Source organism: Channa argus, chromosome 13 (genome assembly GCF_033026475.1).
Source record: "Channa argus isolate prfri chromosome 13, Channa argus male v1.0, whole genome shotgun sequence".
Classification (NCBI taxonomy): domain Eukaryota; kingdom Metazoa; phylum Chordata; class Actinopteri; order Anabantiformes; family Channidae; genus Channa; species Channa argus.
In genome coordinates, this window is record NC_090209.1 from 12,717,863 (window position 1) to 12,738,956 (window position 21,094).

At 41.1% G+C, this 21,094-nt stretch overlaps 1 protein-coding gene across 13 annotated transcripts in view; it reads left to right on the top strand.

Annotated features, from left to right (window-relative positions):
• LOC137139143 (neuron navigator 1-like) overlaps nt 1-21,094 on the top strand; it is a 75,326-nt gene that overhangs the window by 35,062 nt on the left and 19,170 nt on the right. For all 13 annotated transcript variants that reach the window (XM_067525965.1, XM_067525964.1, XM_067525966.1 and 10 more), the window contains one exon: nt 19,390-19,528. In XM_067525965.1, coding sequence (XP_067382066.1) covers nt 19,390-19,528 — 139 coding nt within the window. The remainder of the gene's footprint in view (nt 1-19,389; nt 19,529-21,094) is intronic.

Consider the following 21,094-nt stretch of genomic DNA (forward strand, 5'->3'; position numbering starts at 1 on the left):
CCCAATCTCTGCACCCATATACACATAGACATGCATGCACACACAAATACATCAACATTAAACAATTTGGCAGAGTAACATATGGGACTACAGAGGGATTTGTGGTCCTAGAAGTCCCCTGACGCCTCCTGTTTCAGTGAGAACAATGTCCTAATGCACATGTGTTATACTCTTACGTTTGCTGAGGCTGTTTGAGCCACGTGGTTTCATTATTAACCCCCTAATGGACTACATTACACTATGTAGTTTCCTTTAAGATTAAACACAGAGATCTTTGCGTACTTGTCAGCTTATACGTGGTGACTTTACCTGTGGCTTAAAAATGTTTGCTTCTATTCACCCCTCCTATTTTCTGTCCCTATCTCTGACTTGTCCTCTCACACATTCATGTGGAATTACATGCAATAACTGGTGTTGAGTGCAGTCTGTTGTTGCAAGAATGTTTCACTTCTACTCCTGTCAGTCTACATGGTTATGTTTAGTTTGACTACAGGCCATTTCATTATTGTGAAACACTGATGTTGAGCAACAAACACATGTTCTGGATCAGAGCTTGGGAACTAGACTTCCATCCCTCGTACAAGTTTTCCCACATTCTGATTTGCATGGAAAGAAATGTTTGGGAAACTCTAGAAAGTTGATCTTTTCTCTGTTTTGTTGCTTGCTTTAACTTTTTCGGTGCCTACCTCCTATTCCAAGTGTGACTATACTCAGTTCTCTCTCTTCAGGCCATGTTGCTCAGCTGCCTCCCACCCACCACATGACCAAACGCCAAAACCACTGTTGTGACTACTGTTTCCTAGATATCCCCCCATTGCTGAGACCTGATAAATCTCTATGGAGAAGCTGTGGCATAATCCCTGTTAATCCCTGGCCTCCTCTTAGGGCGAGGTTGTGGAAATGAATAAGAGAACTTATGGAGTTGACGGCACTATGCAAAGACAAGAGGGCAAGGACAGGGGGTTCATGATGGCCTGTGTGTGTGTGTGTGTGTGTGTGTGTGTGTGTGTGTGTGTGTGTGTGTGTGTGTTCATGTGCGGGACCACCTCGTAGTTCACAGGCATGTCAAACAATATGAGCGTGCAAAGGAAATAAATAATGTGTGTGTGTGGAGCTTCTCAATTTACAGAGGTCAAAATGTCATGGCTCTCACCCCATTTCCTTTGAGGAAAGAGACAGATCCTTCCCGGAGATGTTTTGAATGTGAAGTTATTTTCTTTTCCTATGATCACACATGACCTACAAAACACATGAAAAGGAGGAACTGACCTGAAAACTTGATGCTAAACTAATAAGTATAAATATAAACTATATAAAATCATATCATTCAGTCAACTACCTTCCTGCCACACAGTCCCCCATTTATAGCATTTTGAGTTCTTTAAACAAAACCTACAGCCACACACATATGTTTTTACACACATATGTACTGTGTGTTTTGTGTTAATTATCAAGTGTAAGAGGAAACTCCACAGAGCCACTAGCATGGCTGCAGACCATTGTGTGCACCTTTAGTTCTTCTATCATCTTTATGTTGAACCTTTTATCCCATGTTACATTAGTGCTTTCCTGATATTAAGAAAGGATTTGAAGAAATGATCTGGTTCATTTCTCAGAAGATTGGTTCCCACACTAGAAGACAGGCCTCCCACACATGTGCACACACACTCACACTAACCTTGCTCTCACTCTTTCCTAACTTGCCTCTACGTCTATGAAAGTTTTACCGTGCATGCTTAGTTCCTCTATAGGGGGTAAATGAAACTGCATGGTTCAGAACAAGATTGAGAAGCTTTAAGTGGAGGTTGCATCAAGTCTGTGCTAAGCACACACTCACAAGCACACAAACTCATATACAATATGCACACTGGAGCTCAGCATTGGAAGTTTAACAGTGGGGTGTGACAGGTTTGTAATGCGCATAAGAATTAACCCTTCATCCCTCCGTCTCACTCCCACCGTGTTATTCTCTGGGGCTGTTTCGACATTAGTCACACACTTTTCTTTCTGCCCTCCTGCCATCACTCCCCTTTCCTGTTCTCCTCATTACACCATCTTTTAATCTCATTTTTTCCCTCTATGCACTACTAAAAGTAGTCATATCCTCATTATATTCCCAGGGGACACAGGCTAAACCGGCTGCGGAAACCTGTTGAGTTAAATTTAAACTCTCTAGCATGTTGAACTCTGGTTTTGTTGTTCTTTCCTTTCTGTCTCTTGAAAGAGTAAGCCTTTTTGAAGTCAAGCTTCTAAGCTGTTCCACTTCATATTGTCTGCAGCAGACTGGACCTTGGAAATAGCGGAGCTAATTAAATGATTTTGGTGGTCCAGGCATGGAGGGTCCCTCATTTAACCACAAGTGCACCTTTTCAGCAAGGGACATGCACTTTGATGTTCAGCCTTGATCTGTAGTTGGTGAGCTACTAGACTGAGCATGCAGGCTGGTATACAAACCGTGGTTGGAGTCTTCCTCTGGGGGAGGAGGCCGCTTGCCAAAAAATCAGATAAAGGAATGTGTGTTTGCCTGTGTTGACTGACAGTTTTTGGTTTTTTTTACATTTTCACATAGACTATCTGAGTACACGTGTGGAAATTATGATACAGGTTCTACTACAACATGGAGCATGTGGTTAGATAGTTTTTCCAGTTGAAGTCAGAAATGGTTGGAACCACAGTCATCAGATTCTGATTCAAATGTTGATAAATTCTAAATTGGTGCACACACATCTACTTTTTCCAAAGAACTTTGAACTGTTCAAAGTGTTAAGAGGAGTTTAAAGAAAACTGAAATCTCCTATACAAAGTAAATAAAACAGTGTTTTGTAATTGTGTAGTAAAAAGGATGTGATTGATGTTAACATCGTTTAATACTCAATATTTGAAGAAGGTCATGACAGCAAAACAAAAAATTTAAATTTTAGAAGTAAACTTAAGTTTTGGAAGGAAAAACAACCTTGCAAGGTTGTGTGACGACGGGAAAAGTGAGACAAGCAAGTGTTGCAGTGTGTATGTGAGTGAATGGTCAAACATAAGCTCATTTTAGGCTACACAGAGAGTTAAAGTAAAAGTTTAAAAGAGAGAAAATATGTGTGACAATGTTAAATGCATCTGAGAGGTGTTTTCAGTTTGTTTATGTAGTTTGTGATGTAGCATAAGCATCTGTGTGTCTTTGTGTGTGACCCTGGTCTGATAAGGGGGGTGAGCTTTCCCAGGTCTCTTGTCTCTTTCATCAGTGGCGAAGCGACAGGTTCCCAGGGTCACGTGGATGACCCTGTCTGTATACTGTCATTAAACAGTTACATCACCTCCTAATTATACTGGCCTACCGCACCAACACACACACACACACACACACACATAGAAAACAAGTGTGCTGTGGTCTTAAATGAGTGAAAAGAGGGGTATCGTTGCTCTTTGATGAAGAGAAGCAGAGAGACAGAGGGCATGTCTGGACATGAGTCAGTGGTCAAAGTAAAACCTGGCCAGACAAACACTGAGCACGGTCCAGCTCCCCTTTCCAGAAACTCAGATGAGAGTTGACATAAATTAAAAGCTCCCACTGGCTTAAGGAAGATTGCAAGTGTGTATGTATGTGTGGTAGTGTTTGTGTGTGTGTGCACATAGAAACTGTTTTGCTTTCTCTTTATTAGTAACGCTAGGCAACAACGATGGCAGCAGCTCCACACACCTGCAGTTCAGCATGCCAATGTGCCAGTCAGACCCTCTCTCACACACACATACACACTGTGTACCCACCTGGCCCTGCATGTTATGGGTGAGCAGTAGCCTGAAGAATCCTGTCTTTGTTCCCTTTGCTCTTAAGAAGAGTGTGTTAATGATCTCTCTTTTTTCTCTCTGTTGGTATGTTTTCCAGTCTCTTTATTTCTATCACTTTTCTTTCTTTGTCCACCACTCACACCATTTTTTCTTCGGTCCTAACTGAAAAGACAGTGTTAATTATCTCCACCACCACCCTCCCTTTGACTGTCTGTCCCTCTCTCTTTCTCGCCTTTCATTCATTTATTGAACAAACCCAGCAGACAGGCAGATCTATTCACTGGGGTCCACTCTGTTGTAAAAGTGTTTAAACACCACTGGATGTTGCGAGGGGGCAGAGCTCTGGAGGAGTGGATACATGATATCCACTCTATTCGTCTGCAAGTCTCCAAAAGCCAATACACACACTGTGGCAATAGAAACGCTACAGTCGTTTACCCTCTGCGCTTCATTTTATCCTGATTGAGGCTTATATATGACACTGGTGGTTTGGCGATTAGCCAGCATTTCATCTAGACACAAGGCGACTGTTAATATGTTTAAAGAAAAAAAATAATAAATACATTTAAGAGATATATATCTGGCTGGGCAGCCATTAAGAGCACTGTCTTTTTGAAAAATTTGTGGTGATATTTTAACAAATTTTTGTATGACCTGTGTGTAACGCATTTAATAAGGTGTACTGCACTCAAGTAAAACAGGGACCTGTTGTGCTTCTTATTTCACTACATTTATCTGATAGCTGGTTGTACATTCAGAACCTATAATCCTACTATAAAATTGTAGATTAGAAGTAAAAGAAGTAAAAATTAACACCACCTTGAAAAGACTTACAGAAAATTCTGCATTTGTAATAGATTTTTGTCTTGATACTCTGCAGCTCTCTCTTTTTTTTTTTTTGTTTTTTTGTATTTATGGACCCAGAAGTGTCCGTTTCAGTATTCTTCTAATCAGTTAAAGCTCAATTTGCTGAAGAAGGGCATATCTTGGCCACAGGAATCATTCACAATATGTCAACCCAAACTCTGTTCTTACACATGATTTATCGAATTATAAGGATTAGTAAATTATTCATTAATCAGTGAGGCATTCCTTATAAACCCTCTATAGCAGTAAAACACTGACCATCCTCAATAATTGTACGCCTACAATACTGGTAGGCTAGGCTAGTAGCTCTGGATTTCTTTTATCAGTAAGAACAGATGCAACTAAAAACAAAAACTCATGAATAATGACATAAGTAAAGACTACATACCATACATTCATGTTAAAGTAGTGCAGTGAAATATTCTTTGGGTCTTAAGTGTGTGAATATGCCTTTAACATATGGCTCTGGAGAGAATGTGATGACTGCAGCTTACTTAGCCTGCGGCTCAATGCGCGTTTAAACCTCTATGCGCTTTTTGAAAAAAGGCACAGCTGGTCGCGATCAGTGAAACGGGGGCCGGAGGAGGAGGAATTTGGGGTGTTGCCTTTCTATCCATGCTTCCCTTCCTTGCTCGTTGCCTCCCTCCCTCCACGAGGGATGTGTGTGTGTATGTGTGTAAGAGAGAGAGAGATTGAGCACTGCGGGAGTGGGTCAGTCTGTCAACGCTGCTGACTCTTACAGGCGGCTCCCCGATTATCAGAGGCGGAAGGCAACGAGTGGATTATCTCTCTTTCGCTTCGGTGTCATATCAGCGGGAAATGCCAAACGGGAACAAAGCGGCGTGAAAGCTGGACGGTTGTACGATGAGCGGGCGCGTGCTGAACGGGAAAATGCTGCAGCTCCCGGCGCCGCAGCGCGCGGGGAGGACAATGCACTTTCTGTCAAGGTAGTAGATGAGATGAAAGCCTGTGGCCGATGAGAAGCTTAGTGACAAACTTGTGACAACAGTTTTGATTGCTAATCAGGGTGTATCTGAAAGGGGACACTGGATTGTAGAAGCTCCGCCGGGCCAGTGCGTAAAAATCATCAGCATGTCTCATTGATAAAACTCCAACAGCTGCATGGTGGCACGTTTCATTATTGTGACGGGCTTGCGCTCCGATTAGTGTGTTGTATGATATTCCATCTCAGTCTAGATGCAGACTACACACGGGTCCACGGTACACACGGTAAGAATATGGGCTACATGGTTTCGAGCATATACAGGCACAGAGCTCAATGCGCCAAAGCCATATGTTGAATCAGCAGCGTCGGTCATTGACGTGCTACTGTAACAGACAGCAGCTACAGCACAGGTTGATTTCCTACCCTGCCATAAATATATATATCCTGTATACCAGGAAATACATTGTTACAAATAATCTATGAGATTTGTAGAGTATCAGTGGCTTTGAATGCAGCATGTACATGTGTACGCGCATGCTGTGCGTGCGCGCAAGAAGTGCTTCAGTATTTTAAGGTTTGCTGGCGCATCAGTTGTTTTAGGTTGAATGCGAGACAGCTCCTTGCTGGTGTTTGGTGTCTGGCCAGAGGTGGGCATGTACGTGAGTGGGTGGGTGTATTCGCATTGATCCGCTGCGGGACCGGACCGCATTGTACTGAACGGCTGACCTACATTCTGAAGCTTTCTTCCGGTATATCTGCTGTGATTGGGTGAAAAGCAGCAAGCCTCCCCCATATCATCTTTATGCCCACGCCTTGTGAGAATTATCTAATTGTATGACTTTAAGAGTCAGAAGAACAATAATATATTGAACATATTTTTTAGAATAATCCTAGTCTAGTTTTGTTTTACATATATATTAATACGGCACTGCCAGAAATGCTCTTGGGATATTGATTTAGGGTGTGCTTTTGGTAAGTGGTTTTGGTGGTGGTGGGGGTCAGCTTTGCTCTTTTTGGTTGACTGACCCTTATAGGATCGACCCTTTATGTAAACCCATTAGAGTGGCCTAATATCAGGACATTAGATGCTCACACACACACACACACACACCCAACAGACAGAAACACTTTCACCATCTAACCCTTTGTCAGTTTTGGGTCCCACAGGACCAGCTAGGGTGTTTTTATCTGTGTGTTTGGCTTGGACATGTGTGTTTAAACAGACTGGCTGTCAAAAGACTGATAAATGTTAAAATACATCAAATCTGTCATAACACGCACAAACACACACACACACACACACACACACACAACCAGGCAGTCATCAAACTTTATGAGTGAAACCAGAGGTGTGTCATGTAAACCAGTGTGTGGGTGTCAGCTGGAGTGTGTTTTAATCAAACATAAAACATGCATCATTAGCTAACCAGTTCCAGCTAACACAAAGTTTTGATCAACTCTGTTAGTCATATTGAAAACAGTCCAATATCAACTTTTTTTTGTCTGTGTGTGTGTGTGTGTGTGTGTGTGTGTGTGTGTGTGTGTGTGTGTGTGTGTGTGTGTGTGTGTGTGTGAGAGAGAGAGAGAGAGAGAGAGATCCAAACCCTGTACAATAAGCCCACTCAGTATGGTCCACCCATATCTAGATCTACCCCACACAACCTCATCCAGACAACACATTTTTTAGCTGGTGACCTCACTCATTCACATGTGTCACACCCAAAGCCCTTCAGTTTATTTTAATTAAAGAAAAATTCATAATCAGTGGTTGTGATGCACACCAGCCTCATGTCATAGCTGATGTCATTTACCTCTGCATGGGAAGTATTGGTCACTAGTACAACAAAATCACTGTATGATTGGAAGCTTTAGCAGGTGACTGTTAACAAGTGCCTCGTTGAAGATGCTGTAATAATTAAAGTTGAAATCTTCCATCATGATTCTATTCACCTATATGGACTATTCCAGCAAAATGGAACACTGATTATTGGATATTACTGATTTTTACTTAGTGAAAATGTTCACAGCTATTTAAGACCAGTTAGGAAAAACACCATCCAGAAGTGCAACTCTGGGAATCTTTTAACAACTTGACTAAGGCTTGAAGATGTAGAAAACTGTGCATCTGTGCTTACAAACTGTACATTTCATCACAAGATAATTTTGTCTATTGTGTGAGCGTTAGGGGCTCAGAATCAAAGATAGATTAAGTTGTTTTGGAAACACATTTTGCTGACTTAGGCAAGGTGAATTAGAAGGGTCAGCAGCCTTATCACACCCACATGAATCACAATGCATGCATAGGACTTTTAACTCTTTTGCACACAAACCTGTCTACACAAGTATAGATAAAATTTTATATTTAAATTAGGTGTTGAAATCTTTTGATTCACACACACACACACACACAAAGTGAAGTCATGTTTTAGGGAATTTCTTATTTTTTGCATAGAAACTGGTACTTAACTGGTTATGTCCAAGCCACCACATGATAATATTTATGTATCATATTTTTTCAAAAGCTTTATTTTCACCAGTGAAACTGGCAACAATATCAGAATTATTCATAAATAGTTTTATTTTCTGTGGCTAAAATCCCCAGGATGGTGTAGATGGATGGCCAAAAGATGGGGAAAAAAACGCATAGCTGTAGTCATTTCATGCTTCCCCTGACTCTTGATGTTTTGTAATTAAGGGAACAAGTTCACTTGCCCTGCCTGTGAGGCATTTAGGGAGACACGAGTGAAGCAACAGATGCTTGTAAAATGTGTTTGTGAGACACATGCACATATGCTGTACTCTTACTGTACACACAGGAGTTTAGGCTCACAAGGAGCTGTTCAAGAGCTCATATTTTCATGATGTGAGGCCTCCTGTGGTTTAGTTAGTTTCGCTGTTACATCAAAGCCAAATAAGGACCTACAGCCAGACAGCACTGCACTTTAACAGGCTTGCTGGGGACAAGGGAGCGGGCTAATAGCCTGACCGACAGAGAGTGTCTTGCATTGAAACTTTCAGGGTGTTCTTTGAGTTAAGTGGAAAGTGAGACGATTCCTCCAGTTTGTATTGGACCAGTGAACTTGAGGCTGTGAATTCCGGATTTAATGGAACCGCTGGATCTGCGCATTGTATTTCAGTGTGTCTGCACGCTCATGTGTTGGTATGCATGTATGTGTCTGCATATGTTGGACCATTAGGGAGTGGGACCCCAGAATACACTAGCTGGAATGTGAAGTGTGTGTTTTGAGCAGCCAGAGTGCATGGAATGTCTCCCAAACTCACTGTGCCAACTTTAAGTGACATGACCAGTGTGTGGGTGTGTCTGTGCATATGTGTGCACAAGCTGCGAATGACAGGAGATGATGGGTACACGCTCCTGCAGGGTGCATCCCAAGAGCTCCTGGTCCCCTAGTGTTCACCTTTGCATATACTCAACAACATACAGACAAACATTGACCTGTTTGTTCCGTCCACAGCATGTGAGCAGTGCATGTGTTTTAATAGACGTCTGCTTTATCTCAGCCTGAACAAGTGAAAGAGTATTTCTGCTCCAGTCAATGGGCTTTTTATTCTTTTCTGTTCAGGTGGTGTTTGGACAACCTTTGGCAGGTGCTCAGTGGTGTTCTACTCAGATCCGTAGTCTCTTTGTGTAACTGGGATTTTTTTAAACAAAAAAGCTACGTAATCACATCGTCACATTCTGCTTTCTCCTTCTCTTTGTCTCTTTCTTCCTAAACATATTTAATTTTTCTTATACCAAAACTAACTTAAAGCAGTATTTTGAGAATGGAGATAGCACCAAACCACTCTCTGCCCAACCCTACAGGTAGTAGTCCCTATAAGATTTTGTTTTGTTAGAAAGGTGAGCCTTGCTCAGAAACACAGAGGAGGGAATATCTCTGCTCTGCTGCATGGCTGTTCAATGACTCCAAGTAACTGAAGCCTTAGCAGCACCTCCTCACATTAAGATAAGATTTGGAGCATATTTCTAACCTAAATACTTCATGAACTGTAGTTTTAAGAAAGATTGCTTACCATCAGTCCACAGCTCACAGATGTACTCCAGTCAGCACATTTAACATCTCAGAGCCATCTGGAAACTGATATACTAATCTTGAAGATTAGCGCACAATCAAGTGGTGGAATTATTTGATTAGCTGCCATCATCAGAAAACACAGATATGACCATAGAGCTGAATGCATAGAAAAGTAAAATACTAATCTTCCATTCGTATATTACAGTTCTTTTGTCTGAGGAGCCTGTTGATATCTCGTTTTCATGCCTGTGCAAGTTTTCAACTGAAGCATTTGGTAGTCATGTTGAGCCATAGCCCTTTTTTCCCACGAACTACAGTTCACATCATGCTATTTCCACATGAGTGTGTGTGTGTGTGTGAGAGAGAGAGAGAGAAAGACTGTGTGTTATATTTGGATAGTTCCTTAGTTTGGTGCATTGTCAGCATCCTCATCTCATGTAAATTAACACCAAACAATCACTGGTACATTTCTCAAATATTATCGGTGCCAAAACACGGCAGGTTAGCTTTATCACATTTCACTGTTTTGTCAGGGTTTTTGTCCTGTGTTTTGTTCCAATGTGTTTCAGTGATTTTGCACTCTAGCAGGATATTACTGTTCTCAGCTCTGTGCTCCAGACAGCTGTCTGTTGTTTAGTTTATTTTGCCTCAGGCGTTGTTACTTTTCTTTATTCTGTTCACAAAAAAGCAGCTGTCAGTGGAAGAGTTTGTGTATGTGTTTTTTCTTTTCCACATGTGTGTGGCACCATCTTTTGCACAGCTGCTTCAACTTAACAGCAACCTGTGTGAAGCGTGCTTCATTCAAAAGTGGTACCTCCCTCTTTCTCTTCCTTTCTTCCTTTTGCTGGTCCCCGCTTTTTCAAACCAAAACATCCCCTGTGTCCTGTTAATTCACACAGCCGTTAAGTCAGCTGACATGTCTGGAGGGAGGCCAGAGGTAATTTTATCCCAGGATCCAACCCCTGTTTCGGGCCTCTGAATGCCGGGGTTCCCCTTGTGAACTCCTCCCTGGTTCTTAGCCCCTGAGTTGGGCTGGGGTGCAGGGTGGGAAGAGTTCTGCACTGCACCTCAGACTGAACTACTTAAAGTGATTCAAAAGCCATTCCACCTTGTCCCAGTAGTGTGGCCCCTTTTCTGCTTCCTGCTGTCTTAAAGAGAAGAGCGGGACTTAAAGGCAAAGGGCAGTCTGGTCATAGCAAATCTCTGCTGGTCACCACCTGACATACTCAGACAATTAAATGTGTTTTGTAAAACACTCTTTGTCTCGTCACACTGTTCTCCCATTTGTATTGAGCAAATATTGGTTTATTTTATGTATGGATGCTAAAGAGATTGTTTGTATTGTCGCCGCATTTAAAGCAATGGAACAGAAAGACCACGAACCCCTGGTAACAGTAAGAAGACAAACTCAAAGAAAATGGAGAAGACAATGAAGAAGAATATGTGTCTGGTTTCTCTCTAGGAATCTAGGAATCCACCCTTTCCCAGAGTTTTCCTTTTTTGGGGCCTCAAAGTGTGAGAAGACCAGGATGACCCAGTAGGCGTCAGCATGTTCTACAGCCACACAATTTTTGGTTCCAAGAGTTTTTTACCACTCATAATTCCTTACATGAAAGTTGTTTCAGCTATCCTGTTTCATTATGCATGGATGAAATAGTTCAGAGCCAAGTCGAATCATGGCCGCATTGTGTTGAACTCTGAATTGTGTTGAACTCTGAATAGGTCAGGGGGAGAGCTTCAAACATAAATTTGCTGTCTGTGGAGAATATCCTTGAAGGACTTTTTCCTCTAATTTTACTGTTGTACTTCAATACTCTTCCACATATGGACACATACCTTGAAGACAGTAATACACAACTTGGTTGTCTTTGTGTTATGCTGAGAGGAACGGCGACTTCAGTAAAGTAATTACCACCATTTTCTACCACTTCACACTTCTGACAGTGCTAGCTTCACACTCGGGAACAATAGCATTTTACTGAAGCTACTGTGTTTGTGTCCTAAACCCTGAGGCCATTGCTGTCAGGGTTGTGTCTGTCAAAGGCACAGCAGGCTTTCTCTTCTGTGATGGCCATTTAGGGATGTGACTGCCTATTTTCCACCATGGACTCACACTCAGACATACACAGCACCTCTAGCTGAGGTATCTGGCCTGTGATTCTGGTGGCAGATGGAATTAGCATTAATTATGAGCTCATTAACTACAGCCTTATCTGTAATCCACTGTAATACTCAAATACCGCTGTGTGTGTGTTTGTGTGTATGCACCAAATATTGTACAGCAGCTTTACCACACTATATCAGTTCACATCATGGTAAACAGCATAGAAAGGAAACAATAAATAGCATAGCGGAAGAAATTAATTTTTTTCTGGAGTGTGTACCTAAAGGCACAATGCCTGTGCAATCTAGTTTTTAATTGGGTCTTGCAAATGATTTACTGCAAGTGTTTAACAATACAACTCAGCAAAGAATCTAGTATATTAGCTAGCTAATTAACAGAGACATTTAATAACAGATTTGCTACTAATTACTCTACAAGTGTCCACACAACAAGTCATCATTAAAAAGTGGTGGAGTCAGTCACAGTGTGGTTCGAGAGAGCAGCAGATGGATGATATTCTTAACAGCTAAAATGACATAAGTCATTAGGATACCTGCATTTTAGATACAACAGGTAGAATAATAATAATAAAGTTAACATATCATTGTCACCATAGCTAAAGTCTGCAGTACCTTGATAATCGCGCTATGTTTCGTCTGTAGCAGCTTTATGTGTCAGAGTTTGAGGCTTTCAAGATATAACATGGACTTGGCCTGCAGAGTCCAAGCCAGCATAGCCCTACATGGCGCTGTAGTGATGGATAATCCTTCACAGGAAAACATCACCTGCAAAACGTTTTAAACACTCCAGTCAGGAATATTGTTTAACCTGCCTTTTACCTTGTTTTTGGTTTTCGAAATAATGACTGAAGTGGGACAATTTGCTATGTTTATAACCCAGGTGCTTCTACAGATCTGTGTGTATGAGTGCGTTTGTGTTTTCTGGTGCTAAGCTGCTGAAGTGGTCCAGGGACCTGTAGCGATAGCCATCTGTGCACACTAACCACACTCACCCCCTCTTTCAGTTTCATCATCCCATGGATTAACCACACATAATTGATCAGAGGTTGTTCACATACACAGCAGGTTTTTTTTAAATACAATATTTCTTGCACTCAACCCTTTACAACATTCTTAAATACACTTTAAATTCTATTTTCCAGATGGTCAGTGTAGCCATGACTGTTTTGGACAGAAGAAACACTGGTGATGGGTGTGGCCCGCCATGCTGCTCTCCCTTGCAATGAGTCATTTTGTCTTGTGAGAGTTTATTTGAATGTGTGTTTACACCAAAGTCATTTTGTTTACATTTGAGAAAACTCATCCCTTTTGGGTTTACATCCTGTTTCATATGTCCACATTGAAAGCTGTAGAGGATGTTGAAGTTGACAGCTGTTGCTGTTGAACTGTTGTTTTTTTGGTTTACATAATATAATTTATGCCTCCTTTCACCTCTTTTTTGCATTTCACTGTAAGATGGTTCATGCGTACTTCTACGCATCAAGTGTATATATGGATAGAAAACACAGACAAAGCACTTTAATCTCTTGCACCCATCACAGTCTCACATATTTTGTCTTTAGACAGTCAAATGATTTCAGCAGTCTTTTCATCCGTGCCCCCTCCGGTTTCTAAGTCGGCCTCCCAGTGCCAGTCTGACAGTGCCCTACTTTCCATTTGCCTGAAAAAGCATCACTACAACCAGGGACCCATCTGATTTAGCCATTTTGGGTTCTGCCATGTGACACTGTGGATTTTAATAGGAATGGAAAGTTCCTCTACACTGTAGGACTGCAGAAACACTTTCCATCTATTTATAATTGAAAGAGACTGTGTCCAAAAATCACGCTGGAAATTACATGTTCAACTCCATAAGGAAACAATGACTTATTTATTGATTTACTCATATCAACCATAATCATGTTGCTATATCATTGACAAGGCCTAGTTTTTATTTCTGCTGCTGGTTCCATACACCTGTTTTTATGCATATTTTGATTGTGTGTATGGGAACACTGAATGGAAATTTCTGAAACTCAAAAAGGACTTCAAATAACACAAAAGATTTTTACATTTGGCTAAGATGTGCAAGAAACTTTCCTCGAATTAATGTATGAAATAACATAAAGGCCAAATTCCTTATCAGATTTTCCACATGTATTTTATTTGTTCAAGTTGGACTTGCTTATGATCACATAATTGATGACTTTACATAGAGAATTGGTTGCAGCTCCACTTGTGCCAGTGCAGTTTGAAGGATCTGGGTCATGGTTGTTTTAGAGCGTATTTCTAAGTATTAAATAAACAGTTGCATACTATATCTTTAAGGCAACATTACTACACGTTTGTAATTATTTCACCTTACTTGCCCAATAAAATCGTTTTCTGCAAAGTTATGTTATAGAAAACGTTTTCTCTAATGTGCTTTGCACCCCAAAGTCTGAGACCAGGGTTGGCTCCCTTTGGGTTGGATGTGAGTTGCTGCCCTAAGTCAAAGTGTTTAAGTATTTCTGCGTTTTGTTCATTTGTCATGGTAAGCAGAAATGTAATATTGACTGGCAGATTAATCTGGCAGCATCTGTAGTAGAAAGTAGTACCAAACTGTTGTGGTTAAAATGAAACCAGAAAGGAAAGCTCTCAATTTTCTAGTCAGTCTACATACATTCCCTCCCTATGGTCATTAGCTTTGGATACTGGCCAAAAGGATGACATTGGAAAAACAAGCAGGCGGAATTATTTTCTTCTGTTAGTTTGTCGGGCTCAGCCTTTGATTATTGAGACATCTAGAGGGAGCTTAGTGTGGAGTCACTGCTCTTGTGAATTGAAAGCAACCAGTTGAAGTAATTTGAGCATCTTACCAGGTCTGCTAGGCACATTCAGCTGGTAAGAGATGCTGGGATAGACACAGAGCATGCTTTAAAGATACAGTATCTCATCTGGCTTGGCAACACTTAGACTCCCCAGATGAGAGGGGAGGGATGTCTGGATTGCCTTGCTGAAGTGCTGTCATCATAGCCTGACCCCAGATAAGACTAAGAAAAGGGATGGATGGACTGTCGGTGTTGGATGTGGCTCTTTCTCCATCCTCCATCACTGCCATCAGATAATGCAGCATAGTCTGATTCATTCTAAAGTGCGTCAGTGTGACATACCCCCATAGTGTTAATAATGTTTGTTTAGATGGAACAGGATATATTTTAAGTCTAAGCAGGAGTCCAGCACCTAACAAACTGAGCTCTCACAAACCACAAGCAAAGCTCCTTTTTTTTGCAGTGTTTTTTTTCTTTCGTTCTACATCTATTTTCTTTATCACTTTCTTGTTCCCATCCCTCAACCTCAGACGGTTTAGAATGAAGAGAGGGGAGAACAAAGGGGTGAGGAGAGTACAGAGCTTTCATAATGAGCAGTAAAAAAGACCATTCACATTTATATCAGAGCAATTAGCTCCATAGTGCAAGTAGTGGAGGAGCACAGAAGCCTGTTAATAAAAGCTGGCTGGTTAGCTCAGCAGCAGCTATTGCGACTATGCAACGATTCTCTTGACAATGTGACAGTTTGTGTGATTGCGCTCTGCAGGCGATGAGGAACAAAGAAATCATGTCTCTGTGAAGGAGGATATTGTTTAAATTGACCACCAGGGCTGTTAATACTCTGGTAAATAAAAGAGAAAGGGGAATTACAGCCATTAGAAACAGTCTCGCTTTCTAGGAGATGATGAAATCCAAGTTTACTGTGGACCGTGTCTCACTGTGGATTTTGTGAAGACAGAGTAGGAAACCACTTGTGTGCAGCTGGCTTGGGTTGACAGAATACGTGTCCATGTGGCATATGCTCTGCTCAGCTGGAGGCATTTTGCACATGCGCTGAAAAAAAGTTTAATCAAGCACATATCAGCTTAACTGACATTTATTGCAATCTAAATTGAATCACTATTGATATTCATTTTGTTCATGAAATTACAGTCGAAGAGTATCATGTTTCACTGTCCTGATCCTTTTCCATGTAATTGTTTTATTTAGCTTGAGATCAGATCTAAAGTTACAATAAGACCATGAAAATCAACACTCATATGCTGAACACACAATTTAATGAAATTAGGCTTTAATGAAATTACATGATGTATCATGTAATTTATAGGTTTCATGTAATTTCATAAAACCTTGTTATTGTTGTTTTTAAAAACATTCATGAAGTTGGCAACAGGTTAATATTATTCCAATGTTGCCTTCCTGTAGCTGACTGCTTTTGCTTTTGTAAGTAAGATGTACTGTACGTTGGGCTAATTTAAATAATATAAAAGCGATGGGGAAGTAACTAAAATTGGTCTCAGTGTGAGACATGAGCTAATCTGCGAAGGAGGTAGATGAATTGGGTGCTAATATTATCCTTCAATTTCTGCAGCTGCTGCCAAAGAATTAAAAGATGAGATGGAGTGAGGAAAGATTATAACTGGAGATTTCAACAGCTGCCATTCATCGAAGGAGGAATGAAGCACACTAAGAGAGAGAAGAGGCAGATTGGTGAAAGTTCAGATGAAGACACGAGGGACAATCCTTTTGAGAGAGTACATTATGTCCTGAGAAGTTGAGGAGGTTCCCGGCGCCCTCAGCACCACTTCTCTTTTCACTATAGCTCTCTTTTTCAAGCTCGTCATTTCAGTTCTTTTTGTTCAACGCACACACCCCTTCACCCTCTTCTCTTGAGTATCCTCATGTTTCATCACCCCCTCTACAAGCGCAGACTTCCTTTTATCTCACCCAGCAGAATTGATGGAGCACTACAGAAAGCAAAGACGAGCTGGTTGACAGTGGATGTGAAGACACTGAGTGAGGATATCAGGTTTTGAATTCGGAAAATTCTTTCTCAGTCAAACACCTTTTGACAGCCTTGGAATGGCAGCGTTTCAAAAAAATGTACTCACATGAATCTTAATTCTTTCATCTCATATCTTCTGGATTAAGGTTAAGGACTAAGGTCTTTTGGATTTCCTACTTACAGAACTGAGAAGTGAAGTCTGATTGAAGATAATTTTGGTGGATCAAAGCTAAAGGCTGTCTAACTTACTGCCAAAACTGACACTGTAACACTGACTTTTGTTCTTCTTGGCTCCTCAGTTAACTTTTTATGTCTCTGAGTTGTCTTAAGACCCTTTCAGACATGCACTGGAATTCAGACATTATCCAGACTTTATCTAGAGGGGGTGTAGGTGTGAACGCAAACGCCCTAGTCTGTTGGCCCTGACATTACTCAGATTTTACCCGCCAGCTCCCTAGTGCAAAGTCCGGATTATCTCCAACGGCTCTAAGTGCCCAAGCACCACCCCTTGCCCAATTACACTGGGTATTTTTTCAAAAGTAAGAACGCATCTCACACGGACTATCTCCTGATGTTGGCTACATGTGGGAAGGGGAAACTCCAGACAGTGTCAGGACCTGATCCTCCTGACATTCTCTAGAGTTCATGTCTGAAACAGGCTATATGGTCTCATCTAAGCAACTTATAATTTGCTTAGAAATTCTGAGAACAAGCGGAGAACACAACTGATTTTGTTTTATTATATACACTATGAGATGTTTTCAGAGATGCACTATATCAGTCTAAATCCCCTGTTTCATATTTTATTCACCCATATGGCTTGTGCTGTCCATGGCGTTTGACCCCTCAGCTTTTCTCTACTTTTTGTAGGTTCTTTTTTTTTTTTACATCGGTCAGCTGAGTGGCAGCCAAACCCATCAGAGGCTGTGTGGTTGTAGCTTGTTTCCTATCACATTTGAATTATTCATCAGAGTTGACATTATCATTTACCAAAGCCCAGGCTGATGTGCGGATTTGCTCTAACAGGATATGAAGAGACCGGTATTGCTTCACAGAGGTGCTGATAGTAAACCACCGCTGCCTCCCCCAAAGAAAGGTTTATCTCCTAGCAATGACCTTGTTCAATAGAAAATGAATGACATACTGTAAGCTCATAAATTTGGAAACCTAGACATAAGTTACCTTTCTTTGAATTCAAAGTTAGTTCCTTTGTGCATTTTTGTACTAAGTGATAAATAAAAATCTCATAAACTGTAAATCCAAAATCGGATATATTAGAAAAAAAAGATCATCCTTATAATGTTTAGTTCATGCTTCTATCCATTATCTGTAACCACTTATCCTTTTCAGGGTCACGGAGGGCTGAAACCCACTGGGCACGCGGTCAGGACAGGTCGCCAGTCTATCACAGGGCCAACACAGAGACACATACACAGACAGGCAGCCATGCCATATAGCCCAGACAACGCAGCATGACAACCACATCAGATGTAAAATCTCGTCTGCCTTTTTGTCTCTAAGATATTCACAGGCTAGACAGGAAGGGCTTTCCCCTCACCCCTCACCCCATGATCCTCGCCATCAAGACCCCCAGGGCACAGTGTGACCCATACAGTCACCCAACCGGATGCCCCACATCACTCTGTCTCCTTTTTACTCATCTGTATTACATTATAAATTAACTCATTAACTTACTTTACAGTATAGTATAATATCAGGATAATGTATTCACCCAGCTTTCTACTGGAACTACTTGTATGCGTATATAAACAGATGCCTCCACACCAATCAGATGTACCTCTTCTCCATCAAACTCCCAATTTCTCATTCCTACGTCACTGTTTTGAGCCAGATAAAAGATTTTTTTCTTGAGGTTTGTATGATTTGACCTTTCACATTACTGCAGACAATGTACAGTATTGGATACAGGCAGATTCTTTCTAAAGGCTAAGCACAACTGTATCAGTAGCCTAGAGATCATGGAAGTTTGGAACCATAGTACAAGAGTGTAATTCTGCCTTAAGTAAGATGTCTATTGATTATATTGCTTTAGATTTACAGAGGAAGTCACTATGGTAGCACCAACAACCTGTTAATATTGGGATTTTCATGGGGAAAGCAGCTACATACTCGTGGGCGCATTCATCAGTGTACATGCTATTCAGTGCTATTTTTGTATGTGTGGGTTGGTGTGATGTCAAGAGCACTCCGGATTTCAATTTGCCCAGTCCTTGCGGTCTGAAAGTTAGGTAGATAGAGTAGGCAGCTTTCAAAATAAGGTCTGTGTCTATGAAAATTTAATCAAAAGACAAACTGGAAGACATGAGCCAAACACTGATGTAACTGAGCTGGTGGAGCGTTAGTAATTCATGCAGTGAGAACTTGTTAACTCACACAGACTGAGTTGTTATATTCTTTGATGTGAAAACATGGTTGTACAGTATGTGATATTTGATTAATCCCGTAGGCCTTAAAGAAGTGAATTCACTTCTATATGCCCTTTGAGTTGGAAGGGGTTTAATATCTTGATCAAGGACATATCATTAGGATTAATAAAGTCAGGTTGACCAGTTGAAGGGGACTTTCAGCCGCTGGCTAAATCAGACCACCAAAATAGGAGCACGCCTTTAAAGCACACATCTGTCTCAGTTTAACCAGAATACACTAGATACAGTATAATCTTAGAATAAAAGTCCTGCATGCATTACAGAAAAGTTGTGTTTAAGCTGCTCCACTTTAATTTACTGCAGAGATGCTCCCACATGTGAAAGTACCCATTGGTACACACTGCCTTAAACAAAAGAAAAAAATCTGACATATCTTCCTTTTCTTTATTTTTTGCAGTTGGGACGAGAGCAGTTCCATCAGCAGCGGGCTGAGTGATGGGTCAGACAACCTGAGCTCAGAAGAGTTCAACACAAGTCCCACTCTAAACTCCCTCCCCACCACTCCTATTGGCTCTCGCAGGAACTCAGCCATAGTGGTAAGTAAGGCACACATGAGCATTTTCGCACATGCACACAGCTGTCTGACACTGATGCATTAGCATTGTGTCTGTGTTGCTTACAGTAGTAACAATTAAACTTTTATTCCATCGAGGTATTGATGAGACACTCACTCACACGTACTGTATTCTGACCCACTGGAGTCAGAGATGAAGCCTGCTTAAGTATTCCAATATTACAACCCTAATATTTATTGTATCTGCAGCAATCAATGCTTGTTCCTAAACACAGCATGCTGGACAGCTGCATTGTTCCCCATGTTTCTCTTTGGTTTTCTATGGTGATCATAGTTAATATGCTGCTAAAAGCACAGGTGTGTGTGTGTGTGTGTGTGTGTGTGTGTGTGAATATATATATATATATATATATATATATATATATATATATATATATATATATATATATATAATATAATATAATATAATATAATGTGTGTGTGTGTCTGTCAGTGCTGCTTTTGAGGTTTACGGCTTATTTTACCACTTAAGGCGTTTAGGGTTTTCTAGCCAGATTTTACCTACTCAGTTCAGCTCAGCTGAGACAGTGGTTTTAGCCTGTTTCATCTCTATAATTAACCTGACTTAACTGTAGTTAGAAACAGCTGTCCATGTTTGTTCTCACAATACAGGGAAGTGCACTAATATATGTGTACACTGATGTCTTACAAATTACTATTGGAACAGTAATAGGAATAACATAATCTTGACCTCAGTGCATCCTAAACCACGTGTACAACTCTGCTTGACGATGTTTAAGGTCCTTCTATAATGGTATGCTTCCCAAACTGTGTGTGGGTTTGTGCACCCAGTGAGTGTGTCTGAGTATCTGATTTAGGTCACTCCTCTGCAGTGTGGTTTAAGTAACTGGTACAGTGGGATTTTGTGTGGGAGAAACAGCGAAATAGAGATGGAGGTAGAGAGTGTATGGAAATCAGCGTAACTATGGCAACTAATGCATAGGGATGCTGCGAGTGCAGGCCTTTGTCCAGTCCTGTTCTGTACACTGAAGGACAGGTCTCTAACAAAGCCATCTGCACACACACGTACGCACACACACCTACAGGCAGGGCCATCTGCAGTCTGCATTAAGGCCAGCGAGCCGGAAGAACGGGGGTGCCTCCCTCCATGCCTAGTTGCGGGAGGCATAGCAACCATTACCCCCCCATGGCATAATTACCATGGCAACCAAGCATCACATCATCATGCACCCCACACTTTCTAACACACATGACTCGTTGTTCTCTCACCATTCTCAGCTGATCGTCTTTGTCTCTGTTTTCTCCTCTTTATGCCTTGTCTTCCCTTTTGGTCCTGAATTAAATTTTTATCCAAAGGCACCACTGACTTAATATCCATTCTTAATTTTTTCTACATATCGAAAAATCCTTTACAGGAGGTCAGAAGAGCCTTGGGGAAAAGACAGAAACAATGTAGGTTGTACAAAAACATGGATTTCCTTATTTCCACACTAGGGTGAACCAAGTATTCTAGTTAGTACACCTTGTTTGTACAATGTGTGTGTCTGCCTATCTGTATGTTTGTGTT